Source organism: Colius striatus, chromosome 3, assembly GCF_028858725.1.
Source record: "Colius striatus isolate bColStr4 chromosome 3, bColStr4.1.hap1, whole genome shotgun sequence".
Lineage (NCBI taxonomy): Eukaryota > Metazoa > Chordata > Aves > Coliiformes > Coliidae > Colius > Colius striatus.
In genome coordinates, this window is record NC_084761.1 from 34,516,607 (window position 1) to 34,541,066 (window position 24,460).

The 24,460-nt window shown below is 40.9% G+C and overlaps 1 protein-coding gene across 4 annotated transcripts in view; it reads right to left on the reverse strand.

The window, feature by feature from the left end:
• ZNF827 (zinc finger protein 827) overlaps positions 1-24,460 on the reverse strand; it is a 113,502-nt gene that overhangs the window by 70,159 nt on the left and 18,883 nt on the right. For all 4 annotated transcript variants that reach the window (XR_009818506.1, XR_009818505.1, XM_061993766.1 and 1 more), the window contains exons 2-3: positions 12,698-13,708; positions 7,814-7,986 (exon numbers count right to left, since the gene is read on the reverse strand). Coding sequence is in view for 2 of the 4 variants with exons in the window: in XM_061993766.1 (XP_061849750.1) it covers positions 7,814-7,986; positions 12,698-13,708 (1,184 nt within the window). In the remaining 2 variants the exon portion in view is untranslated. The remainder of the gene's footprint in view (positions 1-7,813; positions 7,987-12,697; positions 13,709-24,460) is intronic.

A 24,460-nucleotide genomic window follows, 5' to 3' on the forward strand; every position in this document is an offset into this window, starting at 1 on the left:
TTATTTTCAACAGCTAAGAGAGCTGATTCTGTGCCATTTGGATGAAAAAGTCAAGGCAGCAACTACTCGCTGCAGAATCAGAAACAAGAAACCCTGTAGAGCTACAAAGAATGTCACAGGGGAGACCCAGGTCATGCAGTGTTACAGTCCAAAAAGCTGCCTGCTCCCTCCATGAGTGAGACAGGGAATGGCTCTTACGCTGTGCTGTTACCCAGACCATCAGATGTCCTATTTAGACTCAACTATGCTGTTCCTGTAAGAACCAGAGGCACGAAGAGACAAGAGGGCAGCTGACAAGTTTTCTCCAAAGTCCCTGTCTGAGCCTAACTGCTGCCAGATTTGGATGTCTCTGAATTATGCTGCCACAAACCACAGTGCATAGCCTGCTCAGAGAGAAGAGTTCTTTCAAAATCCCATAAAACTACTGCTTGACTTATGTCAGAAACAGTTATAGACTTCTGTCTTCTCAGTTTATTTCATGTAACTGTGGATATTTGCCTTGATTGTGCAAAATACTGGTATCATCTTTATTTTAACCTGACAGTCTTCCTGGTCTCAAACAAGATTTTGTGGTTATACAGCTTTTATTTCAGTGTGTGGAACAATTTTTAGCAGAACTACACACTCCTTACAAAGTTTAGGCCTAGTTTGAAGACTCGGGTACAAACTATATATTGGTCATTTTTGTTTGTTTCTATCAGTTTCTCTTGCTGTGTCCTCATTCTCACACTACCAGAAAGAAAAAAATAAGAGGCTGTTAAACTTATCTTCTCTATAACGTACATGATTTTCATCACACTTCCTTTCTATACCTGGCATTCCCCTTCTTTTCAGCTTCTTTCTTCAACAGGAGTTCTTGCCAACCCACTAATCAATTTCATTGTCAGCTTTTAAAATCCCTTCTATTTCTGATATGTACTGTGATGTAGTGGACAGCAGTGAATATCTAAGTGGCAGCACACCATACGTTTGCAATAGCATTGTATTATTTTTCAGTGTTATTTTTAGTTTATTCTACAGACATTGAAATAGCTAATGTACTTTTTAACCACTGCTGCGCATGTCAAGAAAAGGTTTTTGGTGAACTGTCTACAATGATACTCAGATATTTTCCATGAGTGGTTACAGTTCATTGTATCAGACAGCCAGGTGCATTATCAGACTCTTGTTTCCAAGGTGCAGTACCTTGTATTTGTCAACAATAACTTCATGTGCCCCCTCGTTCATCTCTCAGCCAGCCTCTTTTTATTCCCTTCCAAGCTGTGCCTTTTCTAATATTGATTCATGCACATAAGGTTATATTGCCTACAATTCTCTTACCCACAGTAATCATTTTCTGTAGATCACATTTGCTAAAATATGCACAATTCCACTCAGTAATGGAACACTCCTCTGCTAGCTTTTTGTCACACTTAAAATTGCTAATTCCTTCCTACCCTTTGTTTTACTGTCTCTTGGTGAATTTCTTAATTTGTCATGCTACATCACATTGCTTAATTCATTTGGCAGCTTCTCAGGGAGAAGCTTTGCCAAAGGCTTTTTTAAAGAAAAATAAATTTCATCTGATTCTTAAGTCCATGATTTTCCTGACATGCTCAAAACATCTTAATAGAAGAACACATGATGTTCTTTTACAGAAACCACATGTGCCTATCATATCACATCATTTGTACTGTTTTATTTTTTTCTGTTACGCGTTTTTGTTGACATACTATCATTTCTGGTAGCATAAGCAGTTTCTTAAATCATCTTTTCATACTTAAAAGCAACATCACTGCTGATTTACCAGCCAATTTAAGTCATGGGAACTACACACTGGCCCATACAGATGTACTATAATTACACAGATCTGTGATCTTACCTAACAGTGTACAATGGGGAGTAGGGATGAGTGAAACAGTGACGTGGGCACATCTTGCCATTTCATAGTACTGGTGAGGTAGATCTTTTCCCTCTCCTTAAAGGTGGGGTAATGCTTTGGACAGACTCTCCCTTCTAGTTACGAGGCATAGGAAGAGAGGAATTGGCATTCATCTTTCTTTTGTGGGACTTAACAGGGGGTTATTTTTGTTATTTTTTTTAATATTCAGAATAAGGCAAAAAAAAATTCTGAGAACCTGTGGATTAACATTTCCATGTGGGACATCTGCTTAAAGCAGCTACTGCAATCAACAACTGCTACAATCTGGCCATTGTCATTTAGCTATATTTGCCTGCTCAATGATTTTTCCTATTTGTTTGTTTGTTTTAAAATCTCTTTTAGTAAATGCCTTCTTCTGTGACTGCACTGAAGTTCACTTGAGAGGTCTCCATTTTGCATCTATCACATGCTTTCTGCTTTTTCATTTCATGGTCTTTTCTGACAAGTTCCCTCATTTTTTTAATATTGCACTTTCAAAAGTTTAATGCTACAGTGATAGTTTTGATATGATCCTTCCCCTCAGGACACATACATTATTTATAAAGTATTTTCTTTTTGAAACTATTTCCTTGCTTTGCTTGAAAGCAAAGGGGGAAAAAAGCCTCTCTGCAGGGCTGGACTGGACTAGATGTTCCAAAGAAAATATTTTCTTTATCTTTTTTTCTTTAAGATTTAAGGTATCAATGCATACGCTGTCTTATCCTTGTCGCATTTGAGAAAAGTGACAAGATCAGAAGGCAGATATTTAAAGCCACTTGTGGTACCTGTCTGAGGCTCAGGGCACAGATTTCACTTCTTGTCAAGCTGCAGAAGTTTGCATTACCCTCCCTCAGAAGAGAGGAGGTAATGGAATCACATGTGGCTCCCAGGGCTCCTTAAGGTTAGCCTAAACCAAACTAAACAAAAAACCCTCCCATAAAACAGAGTCAACCTCCTTCTCCCAATATGGTAAAGAAACTTTAAAATAACCTGTCCTATACTTCACCAAAATGGATTAGGAACGCTTATTCAGTTGTATGACCTTAGCTAAGGCAGAAAGAGGTAAAAGCAAATCACTATGGGTCTGGCTACATTCTTCAGTATCTTTCCTTATTCCCACTATCATGTAATTAACAGCATTTCCCTAATCCGAAGGCTGATTATAACCCTCTTCATATTACACAGAAACATTAATCTTGGATCGCACTAGATAGTCCCATTTCATAAGTAACAGAAGCAGGAGGATCCCATGGTTGAGCATCACATGACCTGCCTGCCACTACATCTAACTTGTCAGTCAAACTTGCCATCATGCTTCAGCACGTGTTCAAAATCCAAAGTTCTTTTCCACTGCTAGAAGATCTGGCTCACCCATTTCTGCCTTATGTCTATACAGCAGCACAAGATATTATTTTTGGCCATATGCTCCTCTTCCTCTTTTCCCCCTTCCAAGAGCTGAGGCTAATATCCTGTTGCTTTCTTGGAACATATATGTATGATCTCACAACCTATCTGTCCACCAATTATTGAGGAAGATACGTGAATGATCCAAAGACACCAATTGGCCAACGTCTGATGCTTGTGGTATTGCTCTGCAGTAAATTTAATCCCTATTTCCCTACCAAGAAAACCAGAAAAGCCTGAAAACATCTTGCTGAACTGCACCACTCCTTCCTGTTGCTTTCTGCAAAATGAGGACATAGATGCTCCCCCTCAAAAAGAAAACAGTGTATTCCAACTGAATATATTTTTAGATAAATAGAGAGAAGGAATCAAGCACAAGCCTTGGTGCCTGCCTGGACAAGTCACCTCCCTCCTTCATTTTGTCTGGCTTCATTTTCAACATTCTCTGCACTCCTGGAAACCACACTATGGGGCCAGAATCAAGTCCTGAGATGCTATCCCCAGATTCCTGGGAATAAGGGTCAAAACTTGTGGTTATGCATATAGTGTAATTTGTCCCCAAAACAGACTAATAAAATTAGTGTCTATTTTAGGATTTTTCCAAAGTGCCTATCACTGTGGAATCCAAATGCAACATAACTATTAAAGATAACACTATGTGCCTTAAAAGGCAGTCTACCCAGCCTTCCTTGTTCATTGTGTGTCTGCATGGAAACCTTCCTTCAGTTTCTCTTCTTGCCTTTCACTTCCTCACCTCCAGTTGTGAGGTGCTCCTGGTAAAGTGCCTTTACTGGAAGAACACTTCATCAACATGGTGGTTACATCATCATGTAGATCTGAATATGGGTCAAGACTGGAATCAATCCAGCTCTCTGTTATATGGGAACATGACACCAAAATTATTGGCAATGTTTTTTTCTGGGTTGATCATTTTGACATGCTATAATTACCATAAAATTACACAGCATTTTTGCTATATGGTTATCATTCATTAACCTAAAGATCCACACAATAAGGAAGGCCCATATGGATCCACAGAAACCACTCATGGAAATTAAATTTCTAAATAACCAGTTTCAATGGAAAATGCCTACAAGAACGTAGAAAAAAGAGGAGATACTTCAGTCTCCTATGAGGAAACAAAGACAACACTATTAGGTTTCGAGGACTGTAGCTGGAAAAAAACACCTCGCCAGGTTTTGCCTGTTGTCAAACAGAACAAAAAATCTGAAAAAAGAAGAGCAGCATAAAGGAAAAAAAGCTTGGCTTGTGAGATTGCCTTATAATGAGTGACAAACACCAATGAAGTACCATACTTTTGAGTAGCCCTTTCAGTTTTGAAAAACATGTTTTCACCTGTAGCTGCAGTTGATTTATGGGGAGGGGCTGTGGAACAGACAGCTAGATGCAGCTCTGACTTCATGGGTTATCTGCCAGGAAAGAGATAAGTCCAGGTGGCTCCCAGTGGATCCTAAGAAGATAACTGAAACATCCAACTGGCATAAGCAGAATGTTGCGTCCTAAAGCAGCTCCCAGTTGTGTTGTACCATTTCTGAGGAGTACTCCAGGAGGTCCTGCTCTGAAAGCGGGGCTGGACTATATGATCTTTACAAGTCCCTTCCAACACTTGAGATTCTGCGATTCATTCAGTTTTGAACATTGCAGACTTATATATGTGTCAGTTATTATAATCTCATACATATTTATATATAGATTTAAAAGCAGCACTTTTTTATAATGGGAAAAATATCTGGTATTTTTTATTTTTAATCTTGTTATCAATTTATACTTTCACCAAATGGAATTCATATTCTGTCTGACACTGTTGGACTCATGACTTCATTCACAGAATAACAGAATGGTAGGGGTTGGAAGGGACCTTTAGAGACCAACCAGTCCAACACCCTGCCAAAGCAGGTCCACCTAGATCAGGTCACACAGAAAGGTGTCCAGGCAGGTCTTGAAGACTTCCAAGGAAGGAGACTCTACACCCTCCCTGGTTAGCCTGTGCCAGGGCTCTGTCACCCGCACAGTGAAATAGTTTATATTTAAATGGAACTTCTTGTGTTCCAGCTTATTTCCATTACTCCTTGTCTTGTCACTAGATACAAGAGAAAAAAGAGATGTCCCAACCTCTGACATCCACCATTTAGATATTTGTAAATATTAATGAGATCCCCTTTCAGTCTCCTCTTCTCCAGACTAAACAGCCCCACTTTCTGCAGTTTTTCTTCAAAAGGAAGATGCTCCAGTCCCCTGATCATCTTAGTGGCCCTGTGCTGGACTCTCTCCAGAGGTTCTCTGTCACTCTTTGAGCTGGGGAGCCCAGAACTGGACACAGGACTCCAGACGAGGCCTCACCAGGGCAGAGTAGATGTGGGGAAGAACTGTGATATAAAATATTTTTACAAATGGCTGTCTCAATTGAGGAATGTGTATGAAACCCATTGAAATTAAAGTAAAACATTATTTTTCAGATTCTTGTGCATGTGATTCTTTACATCTATCCATAAGACCACAACAAGGACAAAAGAACAAACACAGGCCATCAAGTTTTTTAGGACAATTGCCTTCATCTTAAATAAAGAGCAATTTTCCACCAAAGATCACCAAGACTTGAGTGACTGGATTGCATTATCTGCTGAGACTTCAGATCTTATCTCCATAGCATGGCTAAGGGAAGCTGTTATCTCTCACACTGTGTCAAGTAGCTCTAGGCCTGACTCTGACCTCAGTGATGACTAACTGAACATTACTTGGCAATGATTACTATATTACCAAATAATTAACACTACATGTTACATGTTTGTACAAGGGGGCTGTTTAAAGATGACATGGGTTTAGTTAATGAAAGGGTTTATCTTAGGTGGGGAGCAGAAAAGTGCACAAGGGCTTTAGATAGCTATCAATCTGATAGCACACAAAGATAGTGAAAAAGTCCCTGACTGTCTCCAATATCCCTTCTGTGACCACCTATAGAAATCACCATGACAAAAACGAAGGGATAGGCCCTCAACCTGCAAATAATAATACCAAACAGGCAAAAAAACAGGTAACAAAAATTTCTGCAGGGAGTAATAGGGATGGTCTTTACAAAGCAGGAGATGACAACAGGTCTTTGCAAGGGATTAGCAAGCTTTTAGGTGATGGATGCATACTTCTATAAAGGCTGTCAATAGCCAAAACCAAAAAACCTTTGTTGTTATGCTGTGTTCCCATTCTTTCTATTCATCTTCTACTCAGGATGGCCACCTGTGCCCTCTAGTCACCATGGAATACCAAGTCCTAAAAGAAGGAGCCACAGATACCAAACCTACTTGTACCTGACAAGGATATACATGATAGATGAAGGATGTCTAGGAATAGTGCATTGACCCACAGTAGGAGTGTTAAGGGACAAACTTCAGAGTTTAGGGGGATGATTTCAAATCTAGCAAAGACCTGCTGTGATCAGTGGAATCATCTGAATCATTTACACTAATGTGAATAGTTACTTGGGTGTAAACAAAGGTCAGACTCCTGTACAGTGATTTCAGGTTCCACAACAGAATATATAAAAGCTGAATGGGCATTTCTGTTCTAGTCCACATCAGTCTGGTGCTTTGTTACGCCCATTCATCTAACACAGACAAAATACTAACTATAATAAAATATTTCACTGCTATTGTAAAACACAAATGCATTAACAAGGGAAACATTTTGCACTTCAGCTTCTTCATCTGTGGGTTAATGGGACAGGTACCATTTTTACTTCACCAAATATGTTCTACAGCTTGCAAGACCAGGCACTTTGCATGTTGCAACCACGTAGTACTTCAGGCAGGCAGAGAGTTTCTCCAAATTTTTATATCTTTCTGTATCAATGCAGATGTGGCTTCTTTCAAAAAGTCATCTTCAGTTTGGGCCTAAAATTCAGGCCGAGTTAAAAACACACTTTAAACTTAATGGAAACACTTGAAAACAAAATGTTACAATATAATCTGTCATTCATTTTGGTTTGGATGCTTTACTGCTGAAGTTCCTGCAGTTAAAAACTATAGCAGGACAAAAGTTAAGCTTACAGGCCTCTCCGCAGAAGTAATGGAGAAATTCCCTGCTAGTGCTGGGCAAGTTGGCATGCCTGCTTAGTGTGATGCTATGAGACAGTAGCTGGCATCCTGAAAAGTAGCAGTGCTGTGTTTGTATGGTGTCACATCTCAGCTAACGTCCCAGCTTCTGGTGGCTCCAAGGTCTGGAACTAAGTCACAGAGAGCTTGTGCTGCACCAGGTTATCATAACGCAAGGCAGTTTCCACATTGTGTAAAATGAAAAGGCAAGGAAAGGGGAAAAAAGGTGTTTCTTTCTTTTTTTAAGGTCTCTTTATTTAAATAAAGGCATCATTAGTAGTACAACTAGGGAAATTTTGTTCTTGCAAATGCAAATGAAATAGGTTTGTTACAGTATCTTTTTTTTTTTTTTTTTTTGACTGGCAATTCAAGTGTTGTATTTGGCAGTAAACACTTCTCTTACCTTCATGTGTGATTTGAGATTGTCCTTGCGTGCACAGCGAAATGGACAGAGCGGACATTGATGACTTTTCAAACCTGTATGAATCACCATGTGCCGTTTCCAGTAACTCTTCCTCTTGATAACCAAACCACAGATTGGACACTGGAAAGGTTTTCCTCCTTCTTCTTCTGAGGCTTAGCAGAAGGGGGAAGAAAAAGAGAGGATCCTTTACAGCCACTTGCCGAGTACTTTCCCCTTGCAAACATACTCAAGATACCATTTTTCAATGCTAGAATTTCATCTGCAAAGAGACACATCAGTAAAACAACAACATGTACCAGAAATTTCAGTTCTTCCCCACTGCATACATCCCTTTTCCCCTTAATCTAGTCATTCTCCCTCTAGGAAAGGTCACCGTAATTTCTAAAGGTTAATGACCCAAACATCCTTTGGCTGATCAGTAAGGGATGCTACTCTATCTCATCTGGTCCTAATGTTCCTTATAAATTAACTGAACAGAGATGGATGTCTCTCATAATCATCACTTTGCAGCTTCATTTCCTATCAAAGACTGCTTGTGGCAGAGTATGGAAAATACACTTAACTGTTAAAAAAATGATACATTTCCATATCTGATGATTAGCCAGCAGGGGAGGGGGATTTGAAGCACAGAACAATCCACTTCTAACTGAAGAGCATGCTGGCATTGCATATCAGATAAATTTCACTCCAGAGGTGAATGACTTCTGAACCCCTGCTGCTGAAATTGTTTAGTTATGGCTTGAGCAGATGCTGCTGCAACTTCAGCCATCAGGGGTCTTTGAGTTGTAGGTTTCCCTCTGCTCCTCTAAGTTTTCAGGGCATCAAATCTACAGTCTTCCTCTGCTTTACTGCCCAGTTTACTTAAGTCAAGAAAAGGATTTGGTGACATTTTTCTGGCAAATATAGTTAGTTTACCATAGGAAAGAGACTGCTGCTGACTTTACAGAACTAACCATCCATTCATCCTCTCACCGTGATTTCCTCTGCTTCTAAAGAAAAGCCTAGTGTTATTGCAGAATTGGAAGCCTCATTCCTCACTATAAAGGACAATCTATTTTCAAATATACAGAGCTCAGCAATGTGCATCCTGCTATTTAAATATTCTGAGAGAATTTCTAATCTCATTATTATCAGTTACTTCCTACTGATAAGGATATAGCAAACATCAAATTCCCTTGATGGGGAAACTAAGTGATAAAAACTTCCAGAAAGATTTGTCATATCCTAAAACTGAATTCTTGCTATTAGGTAGGAAACAAAAACACTGTAATTCAACAGATTAGGTAGTCATTATGTAAGTCCAAAAAAGGAAACATTGTCAAAACATGCACTTCTGCAAGTTCTGAAGTTCTGCTAATTAAATATTCTGTCATACTCAACTTATTATCTGCACCTCTAAAGAGTAAGCCAAAACCAATGCTATAATAGCTTGAGTTTCAGTTTTTAAATATCTTACTTCTTCACAAAAGGCAGGAGAAAGGCAAACCACAGGAAAAAAAAAGTATATTGGTAGCATTTTTACCTATCATTTCTTTTACTTCCATGATATCTTTTCTCCAGCCTCTGGTTATCATCACAAAGGAGCCAGAAAACAAATGTGTAACAAGCTATTACCTGTTTTTCACTCCAGTTAAAAAAAAAAAAAAATCTGCAAACAAGATGGATCAATAGTAATTTAGCACATTACAAAATATGCAAAGAACTGGACTGAATGCATATGACCATGTATAAACATAACTAATAGTACACACGAATTGTGTTAATGCTCTCAAAAGCTATATCACATTAGCTTTCCACCATACTATGTAAACTTCACCATAAGAAAGAAAATTGTGGGCTTCAGCTTCCCTTCATTTATATTGATGTCTATTTAATGTCACATGCTGTCAATTAGTTGGAAAGAGTAACTTCAGTGAGAAGAGAATCAGCCAGTACTTCCAAAAGAAGCTTCAGGAACAAAAAAGCAGACATCACAGGCAAAAAGTTCTACCAAACATTCAATTAGTGAAAGAAGGGTCTGCCACCCACATACTTTCAAGGACAACTTTGAATCTTTAACAGAAACTCCAGGCTTCCTTCTAAATTTCATCCCAATCATGTGAGCATTTTATAAAATTGGCAATATCAGTAGATTGATAGAAAAGTTAGTCTTCTTTGTAGCACTTTTACTGTAACCTATAATGTTATAGTAATGATTAGGTCCATCAAACCTGGCATGCAGTTTCAGAGGTGAGTTTCTGATACACCATGGCTCCAGTTTATTGCCTGAAATAATTCCGAGCAAATAGCTCAACATGGTGTACAAAAGAGCATCAGGTATACTCTTGGTTATAACTTATCTCTCTTTAAATAGCCTCCATCTCTGTCGACATCTAATTAATCTCACTGAGTATTGATCTCATAACCAAAGTTAGATGCTGCTGGTGGGTAAGTGAATCAGATCCATAATAACAAAGCAAACTCTCCGGTGTCTTAAAAGTTAAAAGTACGAGAGGAGAAAAAAAACATCTCTCAAGCTACGCCTACTAGGAAAAGATGTCTCTCTGGGAACAAGACAAAAAAAACACATCTCATGGAGCAATCTCATGAAGCAATGAGACAGACACAAAAAGATAAAACATTATAAAATGAAATACCATTTTTTGCTTTTAGTGCCATAAGTCATAGGTGCAAAAGGAGTCAAGAACATGTGACATTTATTTTAATGGCAATTTTGCATGATCAGTTGCCCTACTCAACTTTTACGGAAGTTAGGTCTTTAATCAAAGGTCACTAAACAGTGACCTCTTTTTGCAAGCTGCATTTCTCCATGGCTGAAGGAATGAAGGACTCTGGCTTTCCATAATCAACAACCAGATATGCTAACCAAGAGCTTGCCTTGTTTTCAGTCTGTTAATAATTTAGAGAGGAAAAACTTAATAGCATATCAGAAAATGGACTTAAAGAACTATAGCGTAATGCTGACAAGAAAAGTTTGCTCAGATGTCAGTTGGCACTGGCCCAGTGTGTATGGACTGAAAGGAAACACCCTTCCTCTTGTGATACTAATCCCATATATTATAGAAAATGAATAGTTTGTTCCGTGGTTACCAAGGACCTGAGGCACCTAGCTCCCATTGTTACCCTTTAGCAGTGTAGAATGCTTGCGCCTTTAGCAAAAAGAATAGTTGCCAGGAATTTGCTACATCAGAGCGAGTTTATGAAGTGCCAGTACTACTAGCACACTTGTCTGCTGGTACAGAGCACTTCTCCTCTAGGATAAGCTGCACAGACAAATCTCATAGTTTATTGGACAAACACAGAATATGGGTTTTACTACAACCATTATCTACTTCCCAGTAGAAACTTATGATATGAACAGGTTTTTCTCCAGCAGGGAATAAACTATTACCTTCAAACAAATTTTAACCTTTTACTTTTTCTACAGACTGCTGCCTTTCTTACACAAAGGCCAGTCTCCATGGAGAAAGTTAGATTAACACCCACAGTCACACTTGGTGTATCCACTGTGGCTACTCCTATTCCTATACAAAAAGACCTCTTCTTGGTTTAGCTTATGTTACTTCAAAAAGGACTTCATCTAAACTAATGAAAACCTTAGGCCAGACCCATGCCAAGAATAGTTTGCCACTTTAATTGCCTTGGCAGAACACAACAGCAAATCATTTGTAGAACACATGTAACTCCAAGAAAAAAAGTGGTACTGGCTGCACTTCATTGCATCCATTCCCTTCCTCCTCTAGGGGAGGAAAGAGCATTGCTGTCCACACAATAGCTGCTGCCCTATGAGCTTACAACAAAGAGCTGCACAGGAGTAGATCATACCTCATAATATCCCTAATCAAAAAGGTTAGGTCTGCAGGTAGTGCAATCACATACGTCCATGTTAGGCTTCATGTCTGTACACTGGCTTGCTAGACCTGTGCAGTTAAGCTAGTACTCCTGACAAAACTCAGCCTGACAAAGCCGTAGTGTACTGAGGCACTTTATGGATTCTGTGAAGTTGGCTGGCATGCTTCCTTCTCCTCTGCAGCAGAACATCACTCCAGGGAGAACACTGACAACACCTCAAGCTGTATGTTCTAGTAGAAATACAAATCTGTGATGTGAAAAAAAGATGAAAGAAACCTGTTTTTCCCTTATTTTAAAGAAGGATCATTTACATTTCCCTGCCTAGCCTACGAGTTCTTGAAAGCTTTTGTTACCAACACTGTTTCTTCTTATTCTCTATAAGCCTGATTCCTTGACTGCTGACAGCTGGAACTGGTGGAGAGAAGTCAGAAGTGTAAAATGGTTCTTGTTGACCAAATTAGAGAAATGTAGTTCACTTTTTTTTTTAAACGACAAAAGACTGTAAAATACCAAAGTGCTGCAAAAAATTTTAATGAAAAGTGGCAACATAATAATATACTCTGGTAAACTGGGACAGGGTAGTAAGCAATGATACAAAAGTCCATTTGTGACAGAGACAGCAGGAGGGAGAATTCTGTGGTCCAGTATTTCAAAAGCACTCGTTTTGTACAGACTCATTGATACCATGAGCTCCCTAACAGGGACTCTTTGATCTTCTCCATTAAATATTTTTGTAGACTTATTTTGAACTTGGTAAGAGGGAGAAATAGCATTGTATGGAATAACAAAAAAAGAAAAAAAAGTACTCAACTGCACACTCCTATCTTTCAAATATGGAAACATTTGTGACAGTTTAGTCTTCAAGTGGTATTTTAAAAAGCTTTTTCACTTAAACGAACTATTTCTTATTCTTGTAATACCCAGAACACAATCAAATCCAGACCCACTGAAGAGATATTGTGTAAGCCTATAGCAAAATAAATACATTCCACGTAGTATCCAAATCCATACCTGTACTAGTGGGTTTGGATGCTCTTCCCTTAGTGACTGGCAATAACAATAATTCCAAAGACTGTGGTGGAGTTGCTTTCTCTTGCTTCATCTCTGAAAGCTGCAGGGGATCCTCAGCAACCAGTGATTTCTTCTTCTCAGCCAATAGAGTGCCTGCAGCCCTTGCAGCAACCTCCTTGAGAAGAGCAGCTGAAGAGGTCATGGAAGCCAAAGAAAGGAAAGAACTAGCCGGAGGTGGGTGCTCCTGCCCAGGAGTCATGCTTCTTTCACTCACTTTCTTAGATAAAGCTGCTAATGTGGAGCTGGCTGACTGAGAACTAAAAGGTGAGGAGAAGGATTCAAATCTGATAGGGTCTTCAGTCCTTGAAAGAGATTTGTCCTGCAAAACAGCATTGGCTGCAGCTTTCAGTTTCAGGATAGCTGAATCAGGGGACAAAGCACAGGTAGTGGTTGAGTTTGGCAACCACTTGCCTTGATTCCATATAAAGTGACCATCTGCATTGTATTGGTCATTTTGTTCCTGTTTCTCAGCAAGCTTTCTGGCAAGAACACTTAGCTGCTGGGCATGATGAGCAGGTGGAGAGAAGGAGATATTTGAGCCAAGATTTACTGGGGACTCGATTCTGCCATTGACTGTAATAGCAGCATCCAACTTGAGGGAGCCAGCCTCCAATAGCCGCCTCAGATTACTACTCAGTGGCTTATTTGGACCAGGAGGTTCTTCTTCACACAGAGATGACACATCAGGAGAAAGGTGCTCCTTGCTCTGTAATGTATCTCTTAGTGCCTCATTTTCAATGGATCCCAGCTCCACTGTGTTGCTGCTAGGAGTTGCACTTCCCAATGAAGTATCTGGGGAAGTGGACTGCTCTTGGATTCTGTCCTCAAGAGACAACTTAAAGTTCTCCTGGACTTCTCCATATGATGCTTCTGAAGGAGTTTCTGAAGAATTTCCAAACCAGCGTTCTTCTTCGCTGAGTTCACCTTCCACTTCTTCCTGTCTGGTACCATCTGTGTGGAACCAAGAACAACAGTGTTATTCCCAAATCTGTGTAAAATAACTTCTTAGCATGAAGTACGCCTGACCTCTGCATCACCCCTAAAGTGCATGCACTTGGCATCAGCCTGGATTGAGTGATCAGGAAAAAGTTTTTTGAAAATCAGTGAGTCCTTCTTTGAAGATAAAATCATGACAAACCTGTCATCTTTCAGTCAGCATAACTAACACGGCTAAAACTGCAACACTAGACACAATATATACTCATATCTTGCAAATATTTTACTATAGGTATAGTCTGTACATTCTGCAAAAATATTACAAATCCTGTGGTATAAAGCAGAGATTTAACAGACCCAGGAATTACTGGTTTCTTTGTACAACTAGCACAGGCAAACCTTCAAAAGTCAACCAGGTGTGTAGCTATTTAAAGTAGTCTCTTTAATTCTCAGCCCAATCCTGCAGTGACCCCTATCTAAAATAAAATAAAATTTGTACCAGTAACACACAATTAAGCCCTGAATAGTTGAGGTGACAAATACACGAATGCAGGCTAAAGCTCTCATCTCTCCAACTACTTGGGAAAGGACTATTGTATACACCAAACTAGTCTTTGAGGTTTTTTCTTCTTATATAGACACTACTTGTTTGTCACACTTTGTTAATGTTGAAGTTTTAAAGACTATCCTAAGCTTAACTTAGTTGGGCGGAAAAAGAAAAAAAAATTAAGAAAGAAACATCGGACTCAAAGCAGTTAGTTACATTTCCTCCTTTCTGATAACTGCAATAAATCTAGTCTCTCCTGAGACCTAACTGGCAGTTTTTAAAGCACTGTGACCCTGGATTGCTCCTCTTCCTGATAGGTATTCAAAGTCACACAGATATGACGAAGACTCTTCTTTCAGATCTCGCTGGCCAATCAGAACATAATTAAGACCAACAGCAATGCTAGAATTACATTCATGTTATCTTTCCTTACTAGGTATCTTTCACATTTCTTGCTTTCAGACTCAACGTCGTAAGCTACAAAATAATTTTTGTAATCATATTACAGCAAAACAAAGGGATTTAATATAAACCTCCACTGACATTCTGGAAATAAGTCTGCCTGATATGTACTGTATCTATGATCATTTATTATTCCCAGATTCCCTATTTAATTTCAGCAAATTCTAAAACTTGGAGAGAAGTTGATGAATAAAAACTTAAGATTTATATTATTGCTTTGATGTAATGAATTTAAGGAGGAAAAATGCAGTCAAATGGCTGAAGGAGGTGGGGATCTATAGCTTGGAGGAGACTGGGGGGTGATCTCATTCATGTTTACAAATACATAAAGGAGGATGGAGTCAGACTATTCTCAGTGATGTCCAATGACAGGACAAGGGGCAACGGGTACAAGCTGGAACATAAGAGGTTACAAAGAAACATAAGGAAGAATTTCTTCATTGTGAGGGTGATGGAGCACTGGAACAGGCTGCACAGATGGGCTGATGAGTCTCCCTCTCTGGGGACATTCAAAATCCACCTGGTTGAGTTCCTGTGTGACCTACTCTAGGTGGTCCTGCTCTGGCAGAGGGGTTGGACTACATGATCTTTTGAGGTCCCTTCCAACCCTTAACACTCTGTGATTCTGTGAAATGGATCATGAGCGTAGAGATACCAACACTCACTCTTGTACTGGTTTTAGCTGGGATGAGCTAATTTTGTTTATAGTAGCTAGTATGAGGCTGGTTTGGTTTTGTGCTGAAAACAGTGCTGATAACACAGGGATGTTTTAGTTATTGCTAAGCAGTGCTTGCACAGTGTTGAGGCCTTTTCTGCTTCTCATCCCACTCCACCAGTGAGTGGGCTGGAGGTGTACAGAAGCTGGGAGGGGACAAAGCTGGGACAGCTGACCCCAACTCACCCAAGGGATATTCCAGACTGTATGGCCTCATGCTCAGCGTATACAGTTGGGGGAAGAGAAAGGAATAGGGGAGAACATTCAGACTGATGACACTTGTTATCTCAAATAACCGTTACATGTGATGAAGCCCTGCTGTCCTGGGGATGGCTGAGCACCTGCCTGCCCATGGGAAGGGGTGAATGAATTTCTTGGTTTGCTTTGCTTGCATAAGTGGTTTTTGCTTTCCCTGGTAAACTGTTTATCTGAATGCACGAATTTTCTCACTTTTACACTTCCAATTTTCTCCTCCATCCCAAAGTGGGGAGAGAGTGAGCAAGTGGCTGTGTGATGCTTAGTTGCTGGACTAGGTTAAAAGGTGACAGCTCTGAAAGCAAAGGTTTTGTGGGTTTTTAATGTCATGCAGAATATGAGAAATAGTCTTTTACATTAAGTTCCTTTTACTCAAAAAATCATCAATGTGATTAGCAATTCACGGAGAAGAGGGTTTGAAACTTTCTTACTCAAAACAAACAAAAGCCAAGCAAAATCCAAAGCACTTACCTAAAATTATTTTTATATTATCCAACTTAACATCACAGACACAACAAGATTAACAGTAACATGCCCATAAAGGCTAATATCATGCATAAATAACGAAGATAGATGCTAATCAGTTGAACCAACACTAATGCAGGTTAAGGGAGAACTGAATGTTTTCTTTTTCATCCTGTGAACATTAAAAGGATGTTGAGGGATGTCTGCACAGTTGAGTACACTCAGAGACCTGTTACCACCCATTCTCAAATCTTCAAGTGGTCTCCACAACAAAGCAGAAATCTCCTCTGCATCATCTCTATCCCAAAAGCCATTTGTTTTTCTTTTTCTACCAGTGCAGTTTGCTTCTGTGCCCAGAAACCAGACCTCTAACTTCTGACACAGTTCTAATTTTCCTCTTCCCAGTGATTCCCTCAGTTGCTGCAGTACCAAGTCCACTGTATTTTAAAGTTAATGCTGAAAAAAACAACATCAGTGTCTTACCATGAGCTCAGTCAAACTTCCTTTCAAAGCCTAGTGAATTGGTTGAGAAGCATAACAGTGAAGCCTGGCAATTTCACTTCTAAGCAAAAGTTGCCATTCAAGGCCCTCAGAGCAGGATTTTAATTTACATTGACCAGTGACTCTGTGAGTTTGAACAAGCTTGAGAACTCCAGGAAAAATCAGCCTAACCCATCAATTTTCCTCAGGACTCAGAGGGTTCATGGGACACCCAGACCAGGTTTGTCTGAAACAGGAGCCAACCTCTATGCATCTGTCAAGGAATTTAATCTCTTTTTTCAAGTCTGTGGCAGGTCATATGCATATTTTTCTTTTCTCTTGCTGCACAGCTAAGGAGCTCCAGAGAGAAATCCTTGAAATCCTTGAAAGCTCTGAATAGAAACGTAATACCACATTTAAATTTCTTCTCTCCACCAAACACATACCATAGATTGTTATTACAGAATTACTTATGAACCTTAAGCTACTGACACATTTCATTTCTATTTCATTTCATTTCTATTGCAGTCTGAAATGCTAAATATGGGTGAGAATGTATATGGAAGTCACGAAGCAAAAAAAAGATAACTTCAGAGTTAGGGACAAATTCTCCCTGACTTCATTTGGAACAAGACCTGTCTGAGAATCTCACCAACTTTTGCCAAGGAACCACTCATGTGATTGCCTCCTCTCAACGTGATTCAAGAGTTAAGACTTGTTACAGCTTATCTTGCCTTATTTCCATGGCAGCTCTGGAAGGAGGAATGCTTCCCGAACCCTCTGCCATTGACAGAGGCTAGTGGAAGTTACAGGCATCCAGCACTTGGAAGCCTTACCTGAGTACTTCCCACTCCTTTCAATGGTGGCAAAAGGCACCAAAGTACTGTTGGGTGACCGCTGCCAAGATCAGGAGTCCAAGATCAAATAACCTCTGGCAAAGCCACGAATGTGTGCACAAGCACTGTTTGAAGAAGTGCCAGTTTCCCCTGATCGTCCACTCATCTGCTTGTTTTCCAATACAGAGTAGTAGTTTCCTCTTCAAGAGATCAGTTTGACAGACAAATCTTATTAATCCCAAAGTACATTACTTCACTTTCTGAGCATCTGCCCTCTTACTTTGAGTGGTGATTAGAATTTGACCCTGATTATCAATACAAATGTAAATGTTAACTTGCCCAAACTACTTCTACGTAAAAACTGAAGAAAACAAATATGTTTGTTCATTTATATACTGAGACATCCAGTTAAAATGCTGGGAACTTTAACTGTACCTAATGTAATGTACACACACCATTCCTCAAAGTAGCAAGTGTGAGACGATCCACAGTTCCACTTTGTAGAACTTGGAATGGAGAAACGTGAATGCAGTAGGCTGGACTTAGAAACAGTCTGTGCAGCATACTGAAAAGGGAAGTCTCCAAATTCTGGCACTCAGTGACAGACATGGGCAGTGAAAAAACGGTTGGAAAAATACCATTTTGATCACCAGAGATTACCTGAGAAGAAGCTACAGCTGATGAATCCTTCCCAATGAGACTAAATTGTCATTCTAACAGAGACAAAATTTCACTTTAATCATTCAGTGCAATGAGTAAATTAAAGAACTTCAATACAGAATTAACACTAGATATCCATATGCTACAGTGATACAAAACATATGGAAATTGTAATTAGGAGATTATAGAATGAAAATTAAAACAAATATAAAAGTAGGTAAAAGTCAAATAATCACAAAGAAATGTGCACAGGAAAATTGCTGATGGGATAAACTTGGTAAGATTGCCTTAACTTCAGCAGTTATATTTCAGGTAAAAACTGGGAATCTACACGACCAGGATTTAAAGGGATAAGAGAGTCAAATCCCATTTTTATTATCTTGATATCATAGAATCATAGAATGGTAGGGTTGGAAGGGACCTTTAGAGATCATCTAGTCCAACCCCCTGCCGAAGCAGGTCCACCTAGATCAGGTCATACAGGAAGGTGTCCCGCTGGGTCTTGAAGACCTCCAAGGAAGGAGACTCCACAAACTCCCTGGGCAGCCTGTGCCACTGCTCTGTCAACCTCACAGTAAAATAGCTTTTTCTTATCTTTAAATGGAACTTTCTGTGTTCCAGCTTCATCCCATTACCCCTTATCCTGTTGCTAGATACAACAGAAAAAAGTGATGCCCCAACCTCCTGACACCCACCCTTTAGATATTTGTAAATATTAATGAGATCCTCCCTCAGTCTCCTCTTTTCTAGACTAAACAGCCCCAGTTCCCGCAGCCTTTCCTTGTATGAAAGATATTCCAGTCCCCTGATCATCTTGGTGGCCCTGCGCTGGACTCTCTCCAGCACTTCTCTCAGCTCCCTCTTGAGCTGAGGAGCCCAGAACTGGACACAGGACTTCAGATGAGGCCTCATCAGGGCAGATCAGAGGGGGAGCAGAACCTCCCTTGACCTGCTGGCCACACTCTTCTTGATGCATCCCGGGACGCCATTGACCTTCTCGGCCACGAGGGCACATTGCTGGCTCATGTTCAGTTTATTATGAACCAGGACTCCCAGGTCTCTCTCTGCAGAGATGCTCTCCCGCAGGTCACCCCCAGCCTGTACTGGTACATGGGGTTGTTCCTTCCCAGATGCAGGACTCTGCACTTGTCCTTGTTGAACCTCATGAGGTTCCTCTCTGCGCAGCTCTCAAGCTGGTCAAGATCATATATCATATCTGAATATCACATATCTTGATCTATAATCACATTTCAGATATGATCATTCACGTTTGTGTCAATCTAAATAAAGTTGCATTGCATTTGTTGGCTATTTGCCATCCAGGTCATCTTCCTAATTTGTTGCCCCAACAGCTTGTCTTATTCCACTTCTAAAGCCTATCATCAACCGTTCTCTGTATTACCTTATATTAAACACTATACCTAGGACTACTGAAGGAGCTAAGATTAAGTGATAGGTGTACACTAGGGAACTGAGGAACTCTGCAAAGATACTTAAAGATTTTTAAAGGACTGTCATGGTTTAGCGGGGAGCAGCTTTTGCTTGGTAACAGGGGGAAGGGGTTGCAGTGAAGACCCGGTAAGAGTTCTTGGACTTTGCCCCAGCTCTTGGGTTCAGATCCACCTCTGGCCCAGCTGGGCCAATCTGGTGCCTCTGCGATCACTATTTAGGGACGGGAATTTGAAGTTCTTGGGAGGAGGTATAAGATGGAGGCAACCATGCGGACCCCACAGTCAGAGAAGGGGGAAAGAAGGAGGAGCACCAGATCAGAGACCCCTCTGCAACCTGTGGTGAGAATGCAACTGTGCCCCTGCAACCTATGGAGGGTAACGGCAGGACTGAGAGCCACCAGCAGCTCTGTGTGAGTGCGCCCAGATGGGTGAGAGACTGTGTGAGGAGGCAGCCATGGCTGAGGCCATGCTGGAGAGTCTGCGGGCCGCAGAACAGACCCACGTGAGAGGCAGAGAAGAGGTGCACCTTTGGGGTGAAACCCATGTCAGAGCAGCCCCTGCAGGGCTGCCAGGTGTGTGAGGTAACCCATAGAGGTGCAGGGAGGACTGGCACAGAGCCTGCCCACCCTGAGGAGAGATAAACAGCAGAAGCCATCAAGACTAGACTGACTGAAACCCCCAATTCCCTGCCCCCCTGAGCTGTTCAGCAGGGGCAGGAGATAAAGACACTAGGATCAGGGCTCTGAGCCCAGGAAGAGGGGAGGGGTGGGGAGAAAGTGGTCTAAAAAAAGGGCTTGTTGTGCTCCTCATCGTTATACCATTCTGTGTTGTTTTGTGTTTGTTATGTTTTGGAGTTTTATGGTTATGCTTTAGTTGGTGTTGGATTAAATTATTTCCTCTTTTCTTCCCCAAGCCTGGTCTGTTTTGTCCTGGACTATAAGCAGCAATTAAGCCCTCCCTGCCCTTTGGCACTTGAGGCTAATGGTGGTCTTTTGTTCCCTGACAGGCCTAAACCATGACAAGGACTTACTAAACTTAAATGAAGCAGTAAGCCATTCATGAGAAGTTCTGAGGAAATACAAACTGTCTTAGATGAACAATCAGTTTAAGGCCAAGTAAGCAGGCAGATACATCAAAGATGAGGCAGAGACAACAACTGAGCAACCTAGAACTCAGCCTCATGTGACTTTTAGCAAGAAAAGGGGAATGAATAAAGAGAAACAGCACCTGACAACCAAGAAAGCACAGACAACTGTAAAGGCATGTAACTAGTGATGGACAAGAAAGAAGACAGACAGATAGTAAACTGGTGTGCTCATATTTGGCCTCCAGGATAGCTTCCCATGTCCTGTTCCCTTTCCTTCTTGGAACCGTCAAACAACGATTAGGGGTCAGGCCACTGGCCAAAATTCACTCTTCTGGCAGTCCATTTCAGAATACTCTCTCTTTAAAGGTGCTCCTACCCAAGCTCCATCACGACTGGGCAGGTGTGTAGACCTGCTTGAGGGCAGGAAGGCTCTTCAGAGGGACCTGGACAAGTTGGATAGCTGGGCTGAGTCCAATTGCATGAGGTTCAACAAGTCCAAGTGCCAGGTCCTGCACTTGGGCTGCAACAACCTCAGGCAATGCTACAGGCTTGGGGCAGAGTGTCTGCAAAGCTGTCTAGCACAAAAGGACATGGGGATGTTGGTTTGCAGTGGTTGAGTATGAGCCAGCAGTATGCCCAGGTGGCCAAGAAGGCCAGTGGCATCCTGTATTCTATCAGAAATAGTGTGACCAGCAGGACCAGGGAAATTATTGTCCTTCTGTACTGAGTGCTGGTGTTGAGTACCTCAAATACTGTGTTCAGTTCTGGGCCCCTCACTGCAAGAAGGACACTGAGGTGCTGGAGCATGTCCAGAGATGGGCAACAAAGCTGGTGAAGGGTCTGGAGAACAAGTCTCATGAGGAATGGTTGAGGGAGCCTGGGATTATTTATCCTGGAGAACAAGAGGCTGAGGAGAGATCAGAAAGGAGGTTGTAGTGAGGTGGGGGTTGATCCCTTCTCTCCAGTAATGAATGACAAGATGAGAGGAGATGGCCTCAAGTTGTGCCAGGGGAGGTTTAGATTGGAGATTAGGAAGAAAGTTTTCACCAAAAGGTTGTTAGACAGTAGCACAGGCTTCCCAGGGATGTGGTGGAGTCACCACCCTGGAGATATTTAAAAGCCATGTAGATGAGGCGCTGACGGACATAGTTTAGTGACAGGCCTAGCACTGTGAGGTTAGTGGTTGGACTTGATGATCTTAAAGGTCTTTTCCGACCGAAACGATTCTATGACTGTTACCATCAGCATCACATCCAAATAAGAGGAGTTTCCTATCACATGATGGCTGCACATTCAAGAAGAGAACACAGGCCCACCTGTCTCCATCTTAGGTCTATGATACTCTTTTTGACAACTGCCCTTTAGAACTGGAATACAGAAGGATGCTCCCTTCCTTCTGTGCCACTGGCACAGAAGCCTTGAAATGTGTGAGACTGGTTGCTAGCCATCCTGGGCAGAACGGTTTTAGTGGAACACGGAAAGCAGAAGCAGTATGGGAGAAGGTCCAGGGTGAAATCCGAGGAAAGGAACTTGAAGACCTAACTTCAAACGGCACATTCAGTGAGCACTATCAGCCACAAAAGTGTCACATCAGAGTTTAGCGCAGTCCAGATAATACAGAGAAGAGAATGAAGGAGCTACAGTCTGAGTACACTACATACCTTTAGATAAACTAGGTACACTGTGTAAGAGCATCATTTTAGCAAAGGTAAAAAATAATAACAATCACTTGCTAATACCACATCACTTTCTAATTCATATTGTCTCTGAGTGTCAGCTTCACATAAACTCTTGCTGATTTCACAGCAAGGTACTATAGAAAGCAGTATGCACAGGCCTAAAAATGGCAGTCAGATCTGGGAAGTCTATATTCTGTCGTATCCCATATAAATTGCTTCTCTAGTTGCCTACAAACTGCCTGTTTTCTATTCAGGATGGTTCTTATTTTAAATTAAAAAGTGTGAATGTTGTTTCTTTGAGCTGAACAACCTTAATGAGTTCCCACATCCACCAGACCATGCGGATGTGTGTGCTGTTGGACTGACTACCTCAGAGAAGTTGGACACACATCCCACAGGCTCCACCTCCAAAAAGCACTTACAGTCACATCTGATTAGACCATACATCCAGAGCAGCAGCTATGTTGACTTTCCCACTGAGATGCTTGCAAGAAAATCATGATTTTAATAAAGACACAAAAGCCTGGCTTAACGCCTTTTATTATATCAACAGCAGCAAATAAAACCTAAAAGTCACAGTTACATAAACAGTCATGTGCTAGAGTGCCTTCAGTCCCTCATTTTTCCTTCATGATTTCTGTGACCTATAATAGGTAAGCAGCACAGGCAGTCACTGTCCTCTTTGAATAGAATTTCTGGCTTGTTCACTTATCAATGGAATGATTATTCAACTCTTGACCCCATCACAAAATGGTTTAGCAGTGTGGCTGATGTTTGAACCAAATTTCTCCACTGCAGTCTGACCTAGAGAGAGCAACACAGCTGCAAGAAGGAACTGCCAAAAAGCTATAGCTCTTCTGTTCTGTCCTTGTCCCCTGTGTTTAAGATGTGTGAAAATACTCAAACAATTAGATAGGGAAAGAAGCCCTAGGTAGGACTCTGCATTTCATCTCCACATCTTCTAAAATAATGATTTTTCTAACTAGAGGGAAGGAGGAAAGGGGAAAAGAAAGGCACAGCTTTTAAAAACAGGCCACATATCCTATACTTTCATCCCTAACTTAAAGTGACTTTGAAAAAATTCACTTACAAGAAAAAAAACACAGAATATTCACCCAGGAATTTCTCTAGTACTCTTTTTTTTTTTTTTTAAAAAAAAAAAAAAAGGTCTCCAAGGTGAACAAGGTCAGAGAAAGTTAATTACCTTGCAGTGAATGGAACTCTTCAAGATGCTTTGCCCACATGCACAAACAACTGTGAATGTGCAAAAATACCATGCATTCAGGTTTGCCAACTGCTAGATAACCACAGAAAGTCAAAATGCCTGTACAGCACCTCAGTTTCTTCTCAAAGGCAGAATCCAGGTGTGATGGACTCTTCCAAGAAAGAAGGAAGGTGGTCACAGACAACGTAAGACTGCTGTTATTTCCTTTCCCTCAAAGGAGAAGAATTTTGTGGTAGCTGGGAAACAAGTAGCCTTTTGAGTCACAAGCCCCAAAATAAATGTGCCAAGTGCGTTTCATTATGTGCCAAAAAGATCCTTCTTTTACTAGTTAAGTATCCATGGAAAAGAACAGCAACGGTTTCTCTTGAGGTGAGCTGTCACTATCTGCTGAAGGTTCTCAGGTCTGTTGACAGACCACAAGATAGGACTTTATAATGACAACAAGTCTGATCTCTCCCTAAACAAGTTCTTCAAAAGATAACTCCGAGTATGGAGGATGTTTGACATCTTACCTTCAAGAAAGAGTAATTATTCTGTTCTAGGCAAGAAGTTGTAGTTAGTAGCTGTGGGATCAGTGTTTGAGGAGTGTTGCTTCCACTAGAGGTTTTAAGCACCAAATGAATGGGCATTGCTTTAGATGTGACAAATGCTCAAGACAGACAGCAGTAGTGGTCCTGTGCCCTCCCTTACATTTGCCCTGTTGTTTGATTACTTGGTGAGACGATTTCAACTCAGTGATCTGGCAGAAAACCACTCATTCTGACAAGAAAGTTCAAGCAAAGGAGGCAGGAATGGGGAAAAGGGAGGAGGAGTCAACAATCTGAGACATCTGTCTTCTAAGATCTTTTGGGATACACGCTGTATTGCATCTTGTCAACAAAAAACCACCACAAGATTCTCTCTCC